The 17876-nt window shown below is 35.3% G+C and overlaps 5 protein-coding genes across 7 annotated transcripts in view; 4 read left to right on the top strand and 1 right to left on the bottom strand.

Annotated features, from left to right (window-relative positions):
• The window catches only part of LOC104772984 (protein ECERIFERUM 26), a gene marked incomplete in the record, with an annotated part of 3775 nt that extends 808 nt beyond the window's left edge, over window positions 1-2967 (top strand). The window contains 1 exon segment of the mRNA XM_019242565.1: window positions 2038-2967. Coding sequence (XP_019098110.1) covers window positions 2038-2882 — 845 coding nt within the window.
• A 1437-nt stretch (window positions 2968-4404) lies between these two features.
• Window positions 4405-5954, bottom strand: LOC104772983 (chaperone protein dnaJ 20, chloroplastic-like). Its single transcript, XM_010497537.2, has 2 exons — window positions 5280-5954; window positions 4405-4730 (listed from the first exon to the last, which is right to left on the bottom strand). The coding sequence occupies exons 1-2, from the start codon at window positions 5739-5741 to the stop codon at window positions 4587-4589; spliced, it is 606 nt and encodes a 201-aa protein (XP_010495839.1). The 5' UTR covers window positions 5742-5954; the 3' UTR covers window positions 4405-4586.
• Window positions 5955-8490: 2536 nt separating this feature from the next.
• LOC104772981 (receptor like protein 30) lies at window positions 8491-11265 on the top strand. Of its 3 annotated transcripts, none has more exons than XM_010497535.2 (2): window positions 8491-8652; window positions 8770-11265. In XM_010497535.2, the coding sequence occupies exon 2, from the start codon at window positions 8943-8945 to the stop codon at window positions 11262-11264; it is 2322 nt and encodes a 773-aa protein (XP_010495837.1). In that variant the 5' UTR covers window positions 8491-8652; window positions 8770-8942; the 3' UTR covers window position 11265. The 3 variants fall into 3 exon arrangements, with proteins under 3 accessions (XP_010495837.1, XP_010495838.1, XP_010495836.1); XM_010497536.2 differs by having other exon boundaries at window positions 8493-10773; window positions 10907-11045; XM_010497534.2 differs by having other exon boundaries at window positions 8495-9327; window positions 9532-11265.
• A 1314-nt stretch (window positions 11266-12579) lies between these two features.
• Window positions 12580-15030, top strand: LOC104772979 (receptor like protein 30-like). The gene has a single exon (XM_019242559.1). It carries the CDS (start codon window positions 12580-12582, stop codon window positions 15028-15030), a length of 2451 nt encoding a protein of 816 aa, XP_019098104.1.
• Window positions 15031-15841: 811 nt separating this feature from the next.
• LOC104772980 (probable magnesium transporter NIPA2) overlaps window positions 15842-17876 on the top strand; it is a 3776-nt gene continuing 1741 nt past the window's right edge. Inside the window, exons 1-6 of the mRNA XM_010497533.2 lie at window positions 15842-16479; window positions 16574-16630; window positions 17052-17142; window positions 17230-17390; window positions 17487-17614; window positions 17704-17841. Of these exons, the coding sequence (XP_010495835.1) occupies window positions 16350-16479; window positions 16574-16630; window positions 17052-17142; window positions 17230-17390; window positions 17487-17614; window positions 17704-17841 (705 nt within the window). The 5' untranslated portion in view covers window positions 15842-16349. The remainder of the gene's footprint in view (window positions 16480-16573; window positions 16631-17051; window positions 17143-17229; window positions 17391-17486; window positions 17615-17703; window positions 17842-17876) is intronic.

Genomic DNA, 17876 nt, shown 5'->3' with positions numbered 1-17876 from the left:
CTCTCTCTCTCTCTCTCTCTCTCTCTCTCTCTCTCTCTCTCTCGCGAGATAGACACATTTAATATTGACTGAGATATATCATATATTTAAATAAAAAATGTTCTTAAAATGGTTATACATACATGATATGGTATTGCATTGTTCAATCTTGAACCATTTGCCAAAAAAAATAAAGTATTATTATAAATATTTAATATTTTCTGTCAACCAGAAAATATGTATATAGTACATATTTTACTAAATCTTGTGTTTTTAGAAATGTTTCTATTATATTTTTGGCCTTCATTGAGATCGACTGGTCCTCACAGTTTATCTTTGCTAACAAGTAACAACACTAATTATTATAATAAAAAGAAGATACGGAGAAAAGAAAAAATGGTATATAAAACACTTATGATATTAAGCAGAAAAGAAGACCAACCATGCTGATGGATCATGGATGGGGTCTGATTTTATTGAGTTGGAAAAAGGCAATTATGAGCTTAAACTAGATTAGAAATCTCTGTTAGGGTTTTTTGGGTACCGTATGCCCTAATCAAGAAAGACAAAATAACATATACTCCATTAGAACATTAAATGCATGAACTGTCACAACAAAATTTAATACACGAACAAATTCTGTTCGAACCATGAACTTGCATGAAAGAAGACTGACTCGGAGTAGGTGTACAATTAATTAATTTAATAAAACATTCCGACTTTTCAACCTTGAGTTGCGAACTAGATTGGGACGAATTTAATTCGTTGGAACTAAGAGTTTCACATGTAAAGATCCATGACCTTCGATATATGAAGATTGAAAGAAGAAAAAAACGAAAATCTGAAAAATAAAGTAATATATAGCTGTTTTTTGGATCAATTTCTTTGTATCCGAGAATTTACTTTCTAAATATCGAAAATGTTAAAATGGTTTTCAGATAGGATTTTGGATAATAACTCTCTTACGTATGGTTTGTAAATTCTAAACCGATTTGATACATATTTTCACCTTCTAAGCCGGTTTGAAGCTAATTATTTATCGGTTTTGTTAACGCAGATGACCCGGTTTAAATGCGGAGGATTAGGTTTGGGCCTGAGCTGGGCCAATATAATTGGAGACTCATCCTCTCTATTTTACGCCTTCAACTTATGGACTAAGGCCATTACCGGAGAAAAGATTCATGCCCCAACACCCTCTAAGGGAGACAGAAGCTTCCAAAGTCCAAACCCAACGGTTAAAGACCCGGTTTCGATTAAACGGGTCGACCCGGTTGGAGATCTCTGGGTCACTCCAAACAACAAGAAAATGGCGACTTACTGTTTCAATCTCTCAGTCGCCGATCAGATATCACCACATTTTCCGGCGAACGGAGGTAACTCGGTTCCGGTGTTCGAGATCATCTCCGGGATCATATGGAAATGCATAGCTAAGGTTAGGGCGGAGCCAGAGCCTGTGACGGTTACGATCATCAAAAACGATCCGAACGATCTGAAACCTAATAACGCGATTCGTAACAGTCAGGTGATAAGTTCGGTTCAAGTTGATTTTCCGGTGGCGGAAGCGACGGTGGAGGAACTGGTGAGAGCTATGGGGGAAGCGATNGAACTGTCACAACAAAATTTAATACACGAACAAATTCTGTTCGAACCATGAACTTGCATGAAAGAAGACTGACTCGGAGTAGGTGTACAATTAATTAATTTAATAAAACATTCCGACTTTTCAACCTTGAGTTGCGAACTAGATTGGGACGAATTTAATTCGTTGGAACTAAGAGTTTCACATGTAAAGATCCATGACCTTCGATATATGAAGATTGAAAGAAGAAAAAAACGAAAATCTGAAAAATAAAGTAATATATAGCTGTTTTTTGGATCAATTTCTTTGTATCCGAGAATTTACTTTCTAAATATCGAAAATGTTAAAATGGTTTTCAGATAGGATTTTGGATAATAACTCTCTTACGTATGGTTTGTAAATTCTAAACCGATTTGATACATATTTTCACCTTCTAAGCCGGTTTGAAGCTAATTATTTATCGGTTTTGTTAACGCAGATGACCCGGTTTAAATGCGGAGGATTAGGTTTGGGCCTGAGCTGGGCCAATATAATTGGAGACTCATCCTCTCTATTTTACGCCTTCAACTTATGGACTAAGGCCATTACCGGAGAAAAGATTCATGCCCCAACACCCTCTAAGGGAGACAGAAGCTTCCAAAGTCCAAACCCAACGGTTAAAGACCCGGTTTCGATTAAACGGGTCGACCCGGTTGGAGATCTCTGGGTCACTCCAAACAACAAGAAAATGGCGACTTACTGTTTCAATCTCTCAGTCGCCGATCAGATATCACCACATTTTCCGGCGAACGGAGGTAACTCGGTTCCGGTGTTCGAGATCATCTCCGGGATCATATGGAAATGCATAGCTAAGGTTAGGGCGGAGCCAGAGCCTGTGACGGTTACGATCATCAAAAACGATCCGAACGATCTGAAACCTAATAACGCGATTCGTAACAGTCAGGTGATAAGTTCGGTTCAAGTTGATTTTCCGGTGGCGGAAGCGACGGTGGAGGAACTGGTGAGAGCTATGGGGGAAGCGATGGATGAGAGATTTGGAATCGAGGAGATCGGAGGGAGCTGTGATGGGAATTTGGATTTTGTTGTGTACGGTGCGAAATTGACGTTTGTGGATCTGAGTGGTGAGGATTTGTACGGAGCCAGAGTGATGGGGAAGTCGCCGGATTCGGTTTACTGTAATGTTGAAGGCGTAGGGGAGGAGGGGTTGGTGGTTATTTACGTGGCGGCGAAATCGGAGGAGAGGGTTGTGACGGTTACGTTGCCGGAGGAAGAGATGGAGAGGGTAAAATTGGAGTTTAAGAAGTGTGGTTTGATCGCGCCGTGAGTGTGTACTAACGGCTAATAAGTGTAAAATGTGAATTCATAAATGTTATTTCCTTTTTTTTATATATATTTAAATTTGTGATGAATTATTTGCTGAACTGTTGTAAGTTGTAACGTTGTTGTAAAATTAAATAATTAATTTTTAAGTAACATATTTAAATGGTTTTTGGTTTTAAATTTTTTAAAAATTCATTTTTAACCATTCAAGATTTTATGAAAAGTGGGAATTTCCTAAGAATTAGAGAATTTAGATTTTTAGAGATGTTACTAATTTATTAGCAAAATCCAAAATCTCATTTCAATGGATTTTTGAGATTTTCTGTACCAAACATATATATAATTTTTTTAAAAAAAATTCCATTTACTTTTAGTTTTATTTTGCAAAAATCAAAAACAAAAATCTAAAATCTAAAAACTGTAATAAATAATCTAAAAACCACCAAAATCTTTCAAACATTCATGGGCTTAGTTGGAGAAAGTGATCAGAAAAAATGGTTGGAGGTGGGTTACCTTTGGATTTTGTTGTTGACACATACTAAAGTTCTTGAAGGTTCTGATATTGGTCCGTTACAAATCGGGTGGACAGATGTAATAGATAATAGAAACGGACAGATGAAATAATCATTTAACATGTTAATAGAAGATAGAAGAAAGCGGTTATACAACATATGAAGATAAGGTGTTTACCTAAAAACCGGATGGATTTTTTTCATTTTTATTTTAAGGTAAAAATGTGTAATTTCTATTTTTAATAGTCTACATATATAATATATGCTCTTAACCATTGGTTTATTATTTAATATAAAGTCTCTATAAATTAATAACATCGAGAGTATAATATTTTACTAGATTTATTAATTTTATTGATAAATAAATTAAGACAAAAAAATCCAGTATGAAATAAAATATATATTTATTTATTAAGGTATTAATTTCTAGATTTTATACTGCATTGTCATAATCTTCCATTAAAATCATCCTCGACCTGGTTATCGGTTAGGAATCAGATTGATAAATATAATATATAGCAGAAACGGACAATAAAATGAGCATTGAACATGTGTTAGAAGATAAAGAAAACTGTTGTAAAACGTATGAAAATAAGGTGTTTACAACATTTAGTTTAGCTAAAAACCAGTTGGATTTTTTTTTTTTATCATTTCTATATTTTTTATTGTAAGGTAAAAATTTCTCTATTTCTGTTTTCATGTTAAAATTACAATGAACTTATCTTTTAATAATTTATGTACATTTATTCTAGCTATGTTATTTTTATATGCTACTAACCATTAGTTTATCATTCACAGTAAAACCTTTATAAATTAATAACATCAAAAATATAATATTTTATTAGTGTTATTAATTTTATCGATTCATAAACTGAAGCGAAATACTAATTTTGAATTGAAATATATATATATATATATATTAATTTGTAGAGTTAACACTATATTGTTATAGCCTTACTTTAAGAGTTATTCTTTAGTAATCAGGGTTTATATCTATTTCAGTGTGCTTGCCGATTAGTATAGGCACATAGAAAAGTTTATACATATATATATATACAAAGTTGCGGGGTATTGTTGCTATGCTTTTCTATATTACACACAAACAAATTAAAAAGACTATACATAAGAAGACTAGAGAGACTATCGTAAAAAAAAAAAAAAAAAGACTAGAGAGACTTGGTTGGTGTTGTTGTGTGTCAAGAAGAATCTTGACGTTGACGACGCATTCTAGCAGCCCAAGAGATTGAGTTATCATTATCTTTCTGATTGCTTCTTCTCCTTAGCCCTGAGAGCTGAGTTTGCCATTTTGCCTTCCACTCACTCTTCTCCTCCACCACTTCCTAAAATCACAACATTCACATTTACATTTAAATAACTAAACATAAAATCAACAATTTGGACCCATGGTTGTACCAACTAAAGTATCAAATGAGTTCATTTTGTCAACATTCTCTATTCCACTAATCATACCTTTTAATAAATAAAATAAAAAGTCTACAATCTTTCAATCGACACATACCTCAACACAATTCATTGGGACCATATTAAAAAGATAAGGTCAGTTCTGTCGACAAAGATACACACACAACATATACAAATGGTTCTCGAATCTACCGAGTAAATCTCTAAAATTCCAAAAAATAAAAGAATAATAATACGAGAATTATTGAGGATAATACTACACACACATATTTGTCCATATACGAAACCAAAAAGAAAATATCCAAATCAAACAACTCAACATCAATGGATAAATCTATGAATGAGACATAACTAAAACTAGTTTAAATTTTCTTAACCATAAACCAAAACTATGGTTCTGTTTTTTTTTTATCCCTTATTGATTCATCACAAAAAAAAATTAATTACAATTGTGAAAAAATAATTACCTCATCGTATCGGTTACATCGTCGACCGGAGAAAGAGAATGAAAATCCCATAGACAAATCACGATCATACAAAACTCTCCGGCGAGGATCCGAGAGAGTTTCGTAAGCTTCTTGAACTTTGATAAACCGATCGGTGTACTCTTCGACCCGATCCGGTGGCGAAACGTCCGGGTGGTATTTTCGAGCGAGTTGTTTATAGGCTTGTTTGATCTCTGGGAGAGTGACTGAATCGGTGACGCCGAGAAGATCGTAGAAGGTTAGGTCTTGTGATGATTGTTTGACTGGATCGTCGTGGATGAGACGAGATTGGATCCGGGTGGATGTGAATCGGGTTCGGGTTGGGTAAGAGAGAGTTGATGGGAACGAAGCTGGCGATGGTGGTAGAGAGGAGATTGGTTGTTTGTAGAGGAATGGGTGGTGTTTGGTTGAGAGGATTGATGATGATTTGTAACAACACTTCATTGTTTTGTAGGGTTTTGTTTTTGGTATGTTTGGTTTTTTGGAGTTTGAGTATTGTGGCTAGTGGATTGTATCGTAGGGAATGGTAATAGTTGGGAACTGTGGTGAGGTGTGAAGGTAGATGAGACTGTTGAGGAGCAATCTATGGATTTGAGAGGGTATTTTTGTCATTATAGTTTAATGCGAGAGGTAGCCGTCATTTTGCGACTTGAAACTTCAGAAATTTATTTTAATTAGGAGAAAATAAACTACTAGTGAAAAATACCAAAAGATTCATTTTCTTTGACTATATATATATAAAACTTTAAATAGTTGTAACCTAAATATAAATAAATTGTGTATATTGAGATAAGGGAAATAAATATTAATTATCTAAGTTTATCGAAGTTTCAAAATTTATGCCAAAACTTGTGTAAATTATTAGTTTTAATGGTTTTATTTTTTTACTTTTTATAAAAACATATTTTATAAGATTTTAGAAATAAAAAAAACACATATTCAAACTAGTTAGGCATATCTGGTGTCAGCTAACACAACCTCAAACTAATTAGAAACTCAAACTAGTTACACATATTCAATATAATTAAATAAAACACAAAGTCAAACTACTTTACATTTATTCGATATAAGAAAACATAAAAATCAAACAAGTGAAACATATGCACGATGAAAATACAAACTTAAATTACTTATCAAGACACAAACTAGAACTAGTTACACATATTAGGCAACTGAAGATACAAACTTAAACAAATTACACGACATCCAAAAAAACAAATAAACTCAAATTAATTACACATATTCGGTTTCTAAAGATAAAAACTCAAACTAGTTACACATATTCCACATCAAATAACACAAAAAAAAAACTATTTACATATATTCAATATTAGATAACACAAACAAACTCAAACGAATTTACATTAGAGAAAACAAACACTTTTGCTAAAAAAAATAAAAAAATGAAAACAAACTCAAACTAATTATACATATTCGGCATCAAAAAACAAGAAAATCAAACTAGTTACACATACATCAAATGACACAGACACAAACTACTCACATATATATTCCACATTAAAGAACATAAACAAATTTTAAACGTATTACACATATTCAACATCGAAGGACAAGACTCAAAATATGCACATATTCGACATCCAGAGATACAAACTCAAAAAAGTTTCTCGATAGAAATATATATTTTTCTGTGAAGTTTAAGAAAGGAAGAAAAATATATCATTTACTTATATTTTTTTATTCAGAAAAATAAACAGAATCAAAATTGATCGACTAAATTTTAAAATGATTATAATTGTCGAATAATTCAGCACATAAGAAGTTAAAATTTTATTATCAAAGAAATTTTATAATCAAAGATGTCTATAATATATTTTAAATTTTGAATATTAAAGCATACGAAATAAAATAACATAATTATGTTTGATTTGAAAATTTCACTTTTAAGTTTTCATCTCTCATTTTTATTTTGCCAAGAATGTAAATAATTAATTAAAACTAAAATTGTTTAATTTTAGAATTTACAAATTTAATGAAGCATACTTATGAAATCAGTACACCGAATATAGCACGATGCGATCACATGATAAACGATTTTTTTAACTGATTAAGGTATAAATCTTTGAAAAAAGAGATAAAGTGGAGAGGCAACTTGACGAGACTGCGCTAACAAAATCATATTTTATTATTGATATACTATATTGTTTTCATTTCTCTCCGTTATTCTCGTGCTCATGAGTTTTGGTGACACAATGCAAGAAGCGATGTTGGGCGGTGCTTCGGTGGCCTAAGCTGCTGGCAATACTCCTTATCCCATTGTGCTGGGCTTGAGCTACTATACTTCCACGAGTATGTTAGAGAGTTCTTTGGACTGACCGAATATTACTTGTCTTTCGATAGATAGTTTATGTTGATAGCAAATTAATCGTCTCGCACCAGCTGCCTAAGAGTCAAAGACACCACCATGGTATTGAGTTTTTAATATATATTTTTTTCCTCCAAGAGAAGATTTGACTTTGTAGAGTTGACCATATTTGAAAATTATTGATCATGTGGAAGCAATTAATCAACGGATCTAGCGTCAACCTTCATAGAGACGATATCTATAGACCAAATCATCAACATCACTTGTTACACTTTCGCAAAAAAAAAAAAAGTCAAAAACAAAAAATGCATTGTTGTAGTGAGGGGAAGATGATAATACGGAGCTTGTGCTTAATCTTGTCACTTTCTTAACTCAATACTTGTGGTTGGTTCTTGTGGGAGTTTAAGAGTGAGTTCTATGTCCAAGAACCCGACAAGATGAAGTCTGATACGACGGCAGAGATGTGGAGGAACAACATTTGGTATTGTTGTTCTTGGGATGGTATCTCTTGTAATCCTAAGACGGGTAAGGGGGTTGAGTTAGCCCTCAAGGACAGTTATCTCAATGGCCCGTTGAGATAAAATAATAGCCTGTTTAGACTACAACATCTTCATGGCCTATATCTTAGCTACAACAATCTTTCAGTATTTTAATCTAAAGTATTTTAGGTATTTTAATTCTTATTTATTACTTAAAAGTTATTTAAGGCAATCGATTAGCTCTCACCACTAGCTCACCATACAGCCAAGGAAATTGCGTTTGCGCTTTTGAATAATCAAAAGAGTCTTTGTGCTACGGTAACCCCACACCTCATGGGTTACTTTTTTCCAAGAGGAGACTTAAATTGACTTTGTCGTTGTTCATTTGGAAATTAATATTCTCTGTGGAAGCAGCCACCATTTTTCACAAGAGACTTTTTAAGTCAAGCTTTATTTGTTTTCCACGAATGTACGAGACGATCGGATTACTAGAGCCACCACTCGTTTCCTACTTTTTCACAGAAAAAAAAAACAAGTATCAAAGAAAAAAGTATGTTGCATTCTTGTAATCAGGGGAAGATGACAATATGGAGCTTTTGTTTAATCTTGTTCCTTTCTAATTCGATACTTGTTTTAGCTTCTCATGTTAGGCACTTGTGTCGTGCAGACCAGAAGAATGCTCTTTTGGAGTTCAAGAACGAGTTCTATGTCCAAGAACTCAATTCCAATGGGATTGTTGGTGATAAGAAGACAGAGAAGTGGAGGAACAACACTGACTGCTGCACTTGGGACGGTATCTCTTGTGATCCTAAAACGGGTAAGGTAGTAGAGTTAGACCTCATGAACAGTTTTCTCAATGGCCCTTTGAGATATGATAGTAGCCTGTTTAGACTACAACATCTTCACAGCCTTGTTCTTGGCTCGAATAATTTTTCGGGTACTCTACCAAATTCCATAGGCAACCTCAAATATTTGAGGGTATTGAGTCTTGGTGATTGCCATCTCTTTGGAAAGATTCCTTCTTCGCTTGGGAATCTTACTTATCTCACTAATCTTGATCTTTCTGTTAATGATTTCACCGGTGAGCTACCGGATTCAATGGGGAATCTAAACAAGCTAACAGAGTTGCATCTTAGATCAGCCAAGCTCAGTGGGAAATTTCCTAGTGTGCTACTCAATATGAGCGAGCTCACCTTGATCAACCTTGGTTCTAACCAGTTCGAAGGTATGCTCCCATCTAATATGAGTAGCCTTTCAAAACTAGTGGATTTTGAGGTTACTGGAAATTCATTTTCTGGATCTATCCCATCGTCTCTCTTCATGCTTCCTTCATTGGCCACCCTTGTCTTGGGAAGAAACAACTTCAACGGTCCTCTTGACTTTGGGAATATGTCTTCACCATCTAACCTTATAGTTTTGTCTCTTCTAGAAAACAACTTCAGTGGTCCAATCCCGGAGTCTATATCGAAACTAGTTGGACTCTTCTATCTTGACCTCTCTTTATGGAACACAGAGAGAGCCATGGTCGATTTCAACATGTTCTTGCAACTGGAGTCTCTCATGTTCCTTGACCTCTCTTATATTAATACAAGAAGCACACTTGACACAAGCATATTCTCACCTCTCTTGTCACTTGGTTACTTGGATCTTTCCGGGATTAATTTGAAGACCAGCTCTACGCTCAGTCTTCCCTCACCGATGGGTACCTTGATTTTAGCATCCTGCAATATTGCTGAATTCCCCAAGTTTCTAGAAAACCAAACCACTTTATACTATTTAGACATCTCTGCCAATCGAATTGAAGGCCAAGTACCGGAGTGGTTGTGGAGTCTACCAGATTTGAAGTATGTAAACATTTCTCAGAATTCGTTCAGTGGTTTTGAAGGACCAGTGGATGTTATTCAAAGATGTGGAGAACTAATCATGCTTGATATAAGTTCAAACGCATTCCACCATCCGTTTCCTTTGTTACCAAACTCTACGACGATCTTTCTAGGCTCTGATAATCGGTTCTCGGGAGAGGTTCCTAGGACAATATGCAAATTAGTTTCTCTTGATACACTTGTTCTATCCAACAACAACTTCAACGGTTCTATTCCTCGGTGTTTTGAGAATTTTAATACTACTCTCTCGGTCTTGCATCTTCGTAATAACAACTTCTCAGGTACTTTTTCAGAGGAGTCTGTAAGTGAACACTTGAGATCAGTTGATGTTGGTCGCAACCGGTTATCAGGAGAACTTCCCAAGTCTTTGATCAACTGCACTCGTCTCGAGTTTCTTAACGTGGAAGACAACATAATCAGCGATAGATTTCCATTATGGTTGAGATCGTTGCCTAGTCTACAGATTCTTGTCCTCCGTTCTAACGACTTCCATGGGCCAATATCTTTTCCTGGAGAGTCTTCGAGCTTCAACAAGCTGCGGATCTTTGACATTTCAGAAAACCGCTTCAGTGGAGTCTTGCCATCACATTACTTTGCTGGTTGGAGTGCAATGTCATCAGTCATAGACATTGTAGACGTTATCCCGAGTAGGTATGCGGGACGTGACGACTCTGGAAACTATCAAAACTCAGTGACTATGACAGCTAAAGGATCGAAGATTGAGCTGGTTGGGAGTGTTTTCGCAATTTACAAAACCATTGATGTTTCCGGTAACAAATTCAAAGGAGGTATCCCTGAATCCATCGCTTTACTTAAGGAACTGATTGTGCTCAACATGTCAAACAACGCTTTCACAAGTTCTATTCCACCAGCTCTGTCAAACTTGACCAATCTTGAATCATTGGATCTATCTAAAAACAGATTATCCGGAAAAATCCCACCAGAGCTCGGGAAGCTCACGTTTCTAGCACAAATGAACTTTTCATACAACAGGCTTGAAGGTCCGATACCACAAGGCACTCAGATTCAAAGTCAAAAGAGCTCTTCATTCGCAGAGAATCCCGGGCTATGTGGTGTTCCTCTCCAAGAAACCTGCGGAGGAGGAGGAGAAGAAGAAGAATTAAAGAAAGAGCAAGGTGAACAAAAAGAACAAGTATTTAGCTGGATTGCAGCTGCTGTAGGCTACGTACCTGGTCTTGTGTGTGGACTCACCATTGGCCACATTCTCACTTCATACAAACGTGAGTGGTTCATGAGAATCTTTCACTATTTTACTTGAATAAATCGTTTCTAAGGAGGATGATGTCCCCTTGTAATAATAAAAATCAATAAACCATCTCAACACTTTGTTTGATTAAGAAGGTTTGGTCATAGAGAATAAGTGTAATATCTAGGCCAATACAATTGTGAATGGTGAAACAGTATGTTAGTCTGAATTCGTATTTATTTTTAGTCTACAAAATTATAAGTTTGTATGTGTACTATAATGTTTTGAGTTTTATAATGAGAGTGCTTTGTTCCCAAAATTTCATTACATACAGCTCTGTCTTTATCATCAAGAAAAAGGTCTTAAGAAGGTGAGTGTATGCATAGCCAGAGCAGGTTCTGATTCATTGTCATTGAGCTAGATATTAGTTACTCTTTGACTTTTCAAACATCACTTATTTAGAATGGTCAATGACTTTGCGACAATCATGTTTTTTTTTTTTTTTTAATAATCTATTGTGGTTCTACTGCTGCTGCTGCTGCTGCTGCATTACTTATCGTCAACAATCCTATTTTTCACGAGAGAACAAAATAGATCAAGAAAGATTGTCCAAACACTTCATCTATGATGCACAACTTTATTTTCTTGTGGATGTGCTAACCAAGACATCGTCCAACTCCTTTCAACACTCATTGGCAAGATGAGTTTCTCTTCATTTGTGTAATCATCAATCATCATGTTCATGAGGAATATTTATAAAGTTCAGTGTCATCATTGTAACCGGTTAGAAGAACCAGGTAATTAAGTGTTGACCAATGTAAACCTAGGTCAAACCCCTTCTAACTATGAGAGTTGCAATTCTTCATATGAGATTAATCTTTTTACTAACCTTACTTTATGTTTAACTAATTTTGCTCTTTATTGATCAGAGGTGACATAATGTATATTTTTTTTTTTTTTAACAGACTCTGTTTTTTGTTTTTACGATTACCAAAAGTAAAACTGATTGATTTGACAGTAATTGTTAATCCAAACGTTGAGGACAAGTAATACAATTCGTTTAGCTGTATTTTTAATTTTCTACGTGAATTAGAGGAAAATAGACAAGGTAAGTCCCGATTTCTGAAAATAAAACAGAGGATATTGTAATGCAGAGAAAAGTCTAAACGAAAACTTGGAAGTGAAGAAACATAAAAGACAAATTTTTGGCAGAGCGTTTGAACAGATGGGAATGATATAGTCTTTGTGGAAGAAATATCTTATCTTGCTGTCTACAAAGGAGACTTATCTTACATTCTTCTAACCCCACAACCACAAATGTGAAAAATATAATCAATCCGTTTCACCGGAAAAAAAATAAAAAAAAAAAATCAAAGAGAAAAGTATGATGCATTCTTGTAGTGAGAGGAGGATGATAACAATAATCTGGAGCTTGTGTTTAGTCTTCTGTCTTTCTCAATCAATACTTGTGTTTGGTTCTTCTCATGCTAAACACTTGTGTCTTCCAGACCATAGGGATGCTCTTTGGGAGTTCAAGAACGAGTTCAATGTCCAAGAGTTCAATTCCAATGGAATTGTTGGCGATAAGAAGACAGAGAAGTGGAGGAACAACACTGATTGCTGTTCTTGGGATGGTGTCTCTTGTGAGACAGGCAAGGTCGTTGGGTTAGACCTCGGGTTCAGTAATCTCAACGGCCTTCTGAGATTTAATAGTAGCCTGTTTAGACTACAACATCTTCAAAGCCTAGATCTTCGCTTCAATTATATCTCGGGTATTCTACCGTATTCCATCGGCAACCTCAAATATTTGAGGGTTTTGAGTCTTCGTGGTTGCAATCTCTTTGGGAAGTTTCCTTCTTCACTCGGAAATCTTTCTCATCTCACGAATCTTGATCTTTCGGATAATGATTTCACCGCCGGTGAGCTACCGGATTCGATAGGGCATTTAAACAAGCTGACAGAGTTGGATGTTCGATCGACCAAGCTCAGTGGGAACTTCCCTCGTGTGCTACTCAACTTGAGCTCGCTCATCTCAATCGACCTTAGTTCTAACCAGTTAAAAGGTATGCTCCCATCTAACAACATGAGTAGCCTCTCCAAACTGAAGTCTTTTATGATTAGTGAAAATTCATTTTATGGAACCATTCCCTCTTCTCTCTTCATGATCCCTTCGCTGACTAGACTTGACCTAAGCAGAAACGACTTCACCGGTCCTCTTGAGATTGGGAATATCTCTTTACAACCTAACCTTCGATACTTATACATTGGAGAAAACAATTTCAATGGACCAATCCCAAGATCTATATCAAAACTAGTCGGACTCTCGGAACTTAGCCTCTCTTTCTGGAACACAGGGAGGTCTATTAATGATTTCAACATCTTCTTGCATCTCAAGTCACTGACGTCACTTGATCTTTCAGGAATTAATTTGAATATCACTTCCACTCTCCATTTTCCCTCACCCATAGCAGAACTGATTATATCGTCCTGCAATATTTCCGAGTTTCCCAAGTTTCTACAAAACCAAACCAGTTTGCAGGTATTGGACATCTCTGCCAATCAAATTGAAGGCCAAATACCAGAATGGCTATGGAGTCTGCCAGCTTTGATGTACGTAAACATTGCTCAGAATTCCTTCAGTGGAGAACTAAATATATTACCAAACTCCACTACCGGTTACTTTATAGGCTCTGATAATCAGTTTTCTGGAGAGATTCCTAGAGCAAATAATCTTCAACTACTTGTTTTGTCCAACAACAATTTCAGCGGTTCTATTCCAAGGTGTCTTGACAATCTCAATACTTCTCTTGTGATCTTGCATCTTCGGAATAACAGTCTCTCTTGTGTTATTCCGGAGGAAATTATCAGTGATCGCTTGAGATCACTTGATGTTGGTGACAACCAGTTATCAGGACAACTTCCCAAGTCTCTAATCAACTCCACTCGTCTCGAGTTTTTGAACATGGAAAATAACCGAATCAAGGACAAATTTCCATTCTGGTTGAGTTCGTTGCCCGATCTACAGATACTTGTCCTTCGTTCTAACAAGTTCTACGGGCCAATAGCTTCTCCTAGGGATTCTTTGAGTTTCCCTAATCTACGAATCTTTGACATTTCGGAAAATCTTTTCACTGGAGTGTTGCCATCAGATTACTTTGTTGGTTGGAGTGCAATGTCATCGGCTGTAGGCGTTGTTTATAATATGCAAATGATTTTAGCTCCAGGAATAACCCAAGAATTATATCATAAGTCTGTGTTTGTGACGAACAAAGGATCGAATATGGAGCTGGTTGGCAGTGTTTTCAAAATCTACAAAACCATCGATGTCTCCGGAAACAAATTCCAAGGAGGTATTCCGGAATCCATCTGTTTACTTGAGGAACTGATTGTACTCAACATGTCAAACAATGCTTTCACAGGCCGTATACCATCATCTCTATCAAACTTGACCAATCTCCAATCATTGGATCTATCTCAAAACAGTTTATTCGGCAGTATTCCACTTGAGCTTGGGAAACTCACGTTTCTTGGGTGGATGAACTTTTCTTACAACAGGCTTGAAGGCCCAATACCACAAGCCACTCAGATTCAAAGCCAGAATAGCTCATCGTTTACAGGGAATCCCGGTCTATGCGGTGTTCCTCTTCAAGAAACCTGCGGCCAAGAAGAAGAGACAACAAAGCAAGAGCAAGATGAGGAAAAGGAAGAAGAAGATCAAGTCTTTAGCTGGATTGCAGCTGCAATAGGCTATATACCTGGTTTGTTCTGTGGACTCACCATCGGCCACATTCTCATCACTTCACATAGACGTGACTTGTTCATGAGGACCATCCACTAGTTTACTTAATTAAGCACCATTATCACTTAGATTGTGTCCCCTTGCAATAATAATAATCTTTCTCAACACTTGCTTTATACTTTCAATCTACATATATGTAAAATATACAAGTTCCAAAGTGTGTTACGAAGAAACAAAAATATATAACACTTAAGCCATGAAAACTTTGATATATAATTAATTAGTCGTTGTTAAAGGATCGCTGTATTATACAATTGGGAATGGTAGTGAAGAATTCCATTCGTTTTTTCTTAAAATATTAGTACTATTTAACTAAGCAAATTTCAGAATAAAATAAAATAATATTTCTGAGAAAAAAAAAAGGAACAATAAAAGTAGAACCGAAACGGTCTAAATTTAGAAGTTTTGTATATGGGTGTAACTCTTATGTTTTGAGTTGTATTATGAGTGTGTTTGTGAATTAAGATATAACTAAAGTTTCCTATAATTTCGTCACAATACTACTGTAATCTCTCTGTCCTCTCCTCTTCTTTGCTTTCATTTTTTTTTCTTCTTTCAGATTCAGTTCTCCAGACAACACAAAAGAACCCTAAAATTTTTCACATTACGTTTTCATCACCAAGAAAAATAAAAGTAAACAATTTATCACGTCTTCCGCATTTGTTGATTTTGTTTTGGTTTACAACATGAAAAAGGTTTGAGATACGATTCGAATATTCTATTGCTACTTCTATANATATATATATATATATATATATATATATATATATTTTTTTTTTCTTTTCCTTAGTGATCGTTTTGGTGATTTGATTTGGGAAAGGTAACGTATAAAAACCGAGTAGTTGTGGGTCTTAATCCTCTTCTATGATTCGTTAATCTTAAATTGAGCAAATTCAGAAACAATTCGAAAGATCCTAGATTTTTGTAGTCCCAGCTGTTTCTTGAGACATCGTTTGATTTATTTTTGTTTATGTGTTAAGATTTGTCTTTTTCCTTGCTTACATATCTGTGTTTTTGTCTCTTTGGTCTCTCTATGTAATCTACTTATGCCATTTGTCTGGTCTTTAATTTTTCAGCCACAATGAGATTATTTAAAAACTCAAGATTTTTTTTCTGTCAGAATCTATTGTTCCAGGATTTGTGAGGCAATTGCTTAATTAATCAGTAATCTTCTTTGTTTGATTTTTGATTATAGAGTGGATATACTGATTCTTCTTTATTTTTGTTTGTTTTTTTTGTAGACGCAATAAGCTATATCTGAAAGCCAAAAACTCTCTGGAACTTTTCATTATTAACAAGAAGCTGAAATCATTTTAATTGTATATATAAGCAAAAAGTACTATAAAATATCATCAAAGATGGAGGAGATGTCACCTGATAATATACATGGAGTCATTTTAGCTGTGTCTTCGAGTGTATTCATCGGTTCTAGCTTCATCATCAAGAAAAAAGGTCTTAAGAAGGCCGGTGTTAGTGGAGCCAGAGCAGGTTCTCCTGATTTATATATTCAGAATTTTTTTTACTTACTTCAAAATCACACATATTGTTTAACTAATTCTTCTTGTTGATCATTTGTGATCAGGTGAAGGAGGGTATGGATACTTGTATGAACCTTGGTGGTGGGCTGGAATGATAACAAGTAAGTCTGATGACTGATCATTATCCCTCTATAAAGGTTTTGGGAAGTTCTGCTGCAAATCTTACTTTTACATGTTTGCTATTTAGCTTAGAGATGTTATGACTTTGGTAGTTTTGTGTGGTTGGGACATGTTTTGGATCTTATCACTATTGAAACAGTCTCTCTTTGTCTTATCTGAAAACTTTGGTTTTATATTGAGACATCATGGTTCTCTGTCTGACAGAAATCTGATAGCTTGGAAGAGTATCATCATTAGATTGATCTTACATCATATATTTTAAATAATTTGGGATAAGAAGGAGATATGAACAAGTAAAAAGTCATAGAAAAAAAAATTTCAAATCCAAGATTCTATTGGATTTCATCTATGGAAATGAAGCTTTGGTTATGATTACTAATTTTGTCTTCCTACTTGTTATAGTGATTGTTGGGGAGATAGCCAATTTCGCAGCATATGCATTTGCACCGGCTATTCTAGTGACACCTTTGGGAGCTCTCAGTATTATTTTCAGGTATCTGTATCCACTATGCCTATCTCTTTACCGTTATATCTATGTAAAACAACGTAGTTTCCTGAAAACGAGAACCGTGGTATGCAGCGCAGTGCTAGCACATTTTATTTTGGAAGAGAAGTTGCATATGTTTGGTATACTTGGCTGCATTCTCTGTGTTGTTGGATCAACAACGATTGTTTTACATGCTCCTCATGAGCAAGACATTGAATCAGTCAAGCAAGTGTGGCACCTTGCTACTGAACCAGGTATATATAGCAATAGCTAGAGATTTTTTTAAAAATTTGTCAAACAACACTGATTCTCTAGTTGGACTGATATACATGTTTGAATGTATTAACCAGGTTTCCTTGCGTATTCTGCTGTGGTCTTGGTTGTGGTGCTTATATTGATCTTCTACTACGAGCCACGTTATGGGAAGACGCATATGATAGTATATGTTGGAATTTGCTCTTTAATGGGCTCTCTTACAGTATGTTTTCATTTTTTTCTTGAGCCATCTCTTAGTAGCTAGATCTCTCTTTTTCTTAAGTAAGTGTCTCTGTCTTTGTTGCATGTTAGGTTATGAGTGTTAAAGCTGTAGCAATTGCCATAAAGCTGACGTTTTCGGGAATGAACCAGTTCAAGTACTTCCATGCATGGATCTTCATCATAGTAGTGACCGTATGTTGCATTCTACAAATCAACTACTTGAACAAGGTAATAAATAATTAACAAATGTTTGTTTTACTGTC

Source organism: Camelina sativa, unplaced genomic scaffold (assembly GCF_000633955.1).
Source record: "Camelina sativa cultivar DH55 unplaced genomic scaffold, Cs unpScaffold00382, whole genome shotgun sequence".
In the NCBI taxonomy this organism is placed as follows: Eukaryota; Viridiplantae; Streptophyta; class Magnoliopsida; order Brassicales; family Brassicaceae; genus Camelina; species Camelina sativa.
Note: the sequence above shows the minus strand (reverse complement) of the source record. Positions and strands in the feature narration are given on the sequence as shown.

What these genes read in the sequence shown, in the direction of transcription:
- LOC104772983 (XM_010497537.2), bottom strand. Translation starts at nt 5,741, where the DNA reads ATGAAGTGTTGTTACAAATCATCATCAATCCTCTCAACCAAACACCAC. An exon ending in GATGTAACCGATACGATGAG is followed by an intron (nt 4,731 to 5,279) that starts GTAATTATTTTT and finishes TTGTGATTTTAG; the next exon opens with GAAGTGGTGGAGGAGAAGAG.
- LOC104772981 (XM_010497534.2), top strand. Translation starts at nt 8,655, where the DNA reads ATGTTGCATTCTTGTAATCAGGGGAAGATGACAATATGGAGCTTTTGT. An exon ending in TGGTTCTAACCAGTTCGAAG is followed by an intron (nt 9,328 to 9,531) that starts GTATGCTCCCAT and finishes TGTCTCTTCTAG; the next exon opens with AAAACAACTTCAGTGGTCCA.
- LOC104772979 (XM_019242559.1), top strand. Translation starts at nt 12,580, where the DNA reads ATGCATTCTTGTAGTGAGAGGAGGATGATAACAATAATCTGGAGCTTG.